Below are 1260 nucleotides of genomic sequence, written 5' to 3' on the forward strand. Positions count from 1 at the left end.
ACACACACACACCCGGCATGAGTTTAAGCCACCGGGTTCGGGACTCGAACCACAGTCGACTACATGGGAGTCCAGTGACATAGCCATTACGCTAACTGCTGGTCCCTCCAGCTCCATTTTCAAGGCCCTACAGGTCTGCCTTTTGCTCAGCTCTGAGGCTGCAACTCTCTTTCCCCCACCCCCTCTCCAGGACAGTAAACCTTTAGGATCCTCCAATTGCTCTGCCCTTTCCTTAAACCCTTTCTTAAGCAGCAGTTGTCACCTCTGCCCCAAGTCCCTCCCTTGCTCCCTCATAATTTCTTTATTCCTGTTCTCTTCGCCCGGGCTGGCTGAGAGGCCAGGTCGGGGGCCGAACCAGTATCAAGGTATCCACTGCCCTTGCCCCGAAAAGACCTCGGATTCTGCCCACCGGGGCGCTCCGCGCGGTGTAGCCCTTGGCCCCAGCCCGCCACCTGCAATTAAATTCTCACTCAGCCCCTCTTGGTTTTGCGAAGCCCGGTACCGGAGGGGGCGGGGGCTTGAGGGGCGGGGCCTTATTTCCTGTCCCCGCCCCCGACCTCAGCCCTTGGTTCTCCGCCTAGAGCCCCGCCCCTGACCCCGCCCACGGCCCCGCCTCGGACCCGCCCCCCGCCGTGGGAACTCAACCAGGCTCAGCTGACGCCTCACTTCACGTGACGCGCGTGCCTGACGAACATGGCGTCTACCACAGGGTGAGTACTTTTCTCTCTGTGGCTCCCCCCCCCCGTCCCAGCTGCGAAGTGGGTTAGCGTTCTTGGCCGGGACCGCTGAGTGGCCGCGGACAGCGCGCTTTGTCCTGCGGGCCCAGCGTCCGGGCGCGGGGCGGCGAGCTGCCTGCTCCGAGTGAGGGTCAGCGCGGGTGCCCGCAGCTCCCTGCCGTCCTCCCTGCTGCCCACTGATGGTGCTCTGGACCCACCCACCTGCCAGCGTGGCGGCTCTACTGTGTGCGGCTGAGGTGGGGGCTTGGGTCGAGGGACGTGTTCACTGCCACGACACTCGGGTGAGAAGGCGGCGTTGCAGGGGTGCCAGGACAGGCCTTGTTTGAGATGGGCTTGGAATTCCCTTTTCCCTGCAGGGTATTTCCCTATCTCCTTCAAGATCCAAATGTCACCTCCTCAGAGAAGCCTTTCCTAAACACCTGTCACACTTTTGCAGTCCTTACCAGCCGCCGATAAGCTATATAGGGGAAGACAAGTTGTGCTTGTTTTCTCCCCATTTAAAATGTAAAGCAGGGTCTTTCCC

The 1260-nt window shown here is 61.1% G+C and overlaps 1 protein-coding gene across 1 annotated transcript in view; it reads left to right on the top strand.

Moving 5' to 3' along the window:
• Window positions 1-620: 620 nt before the first annotated feature.
• The window catches only part of PEPD (peptidase D), a 170469-nt gene continuing 169829 nt past the window's right edge, over window positions 621-1260 (top strand). The window contains exon 1 of the mRNA XM_006167978.2: window positions 621-710. Coding sequence (XP_006168040.1) covers window positions 694-710 — 17 coding nt within the window. The 5' untranslated portion in view covers window positions 621-693. The remainder of the gene's footprint in view (window positions 711-1260) is intronic.

Source organism: Tupaia chinensis, unplaced genomic scaffold (genome assembly GCF_000334495.1).
Source record: "Tupaia chinensis unplaced genomic scaffold, TupChi_1.0 Scaffold145396_1, whole genome shotgun sequence".
Taxonomy (NCBI): Eukaryota; Metazoa; Chordata; class Mammalia; order Scandentia; family Tupaiidae; genus Tupaia; species Tupaia belangeri.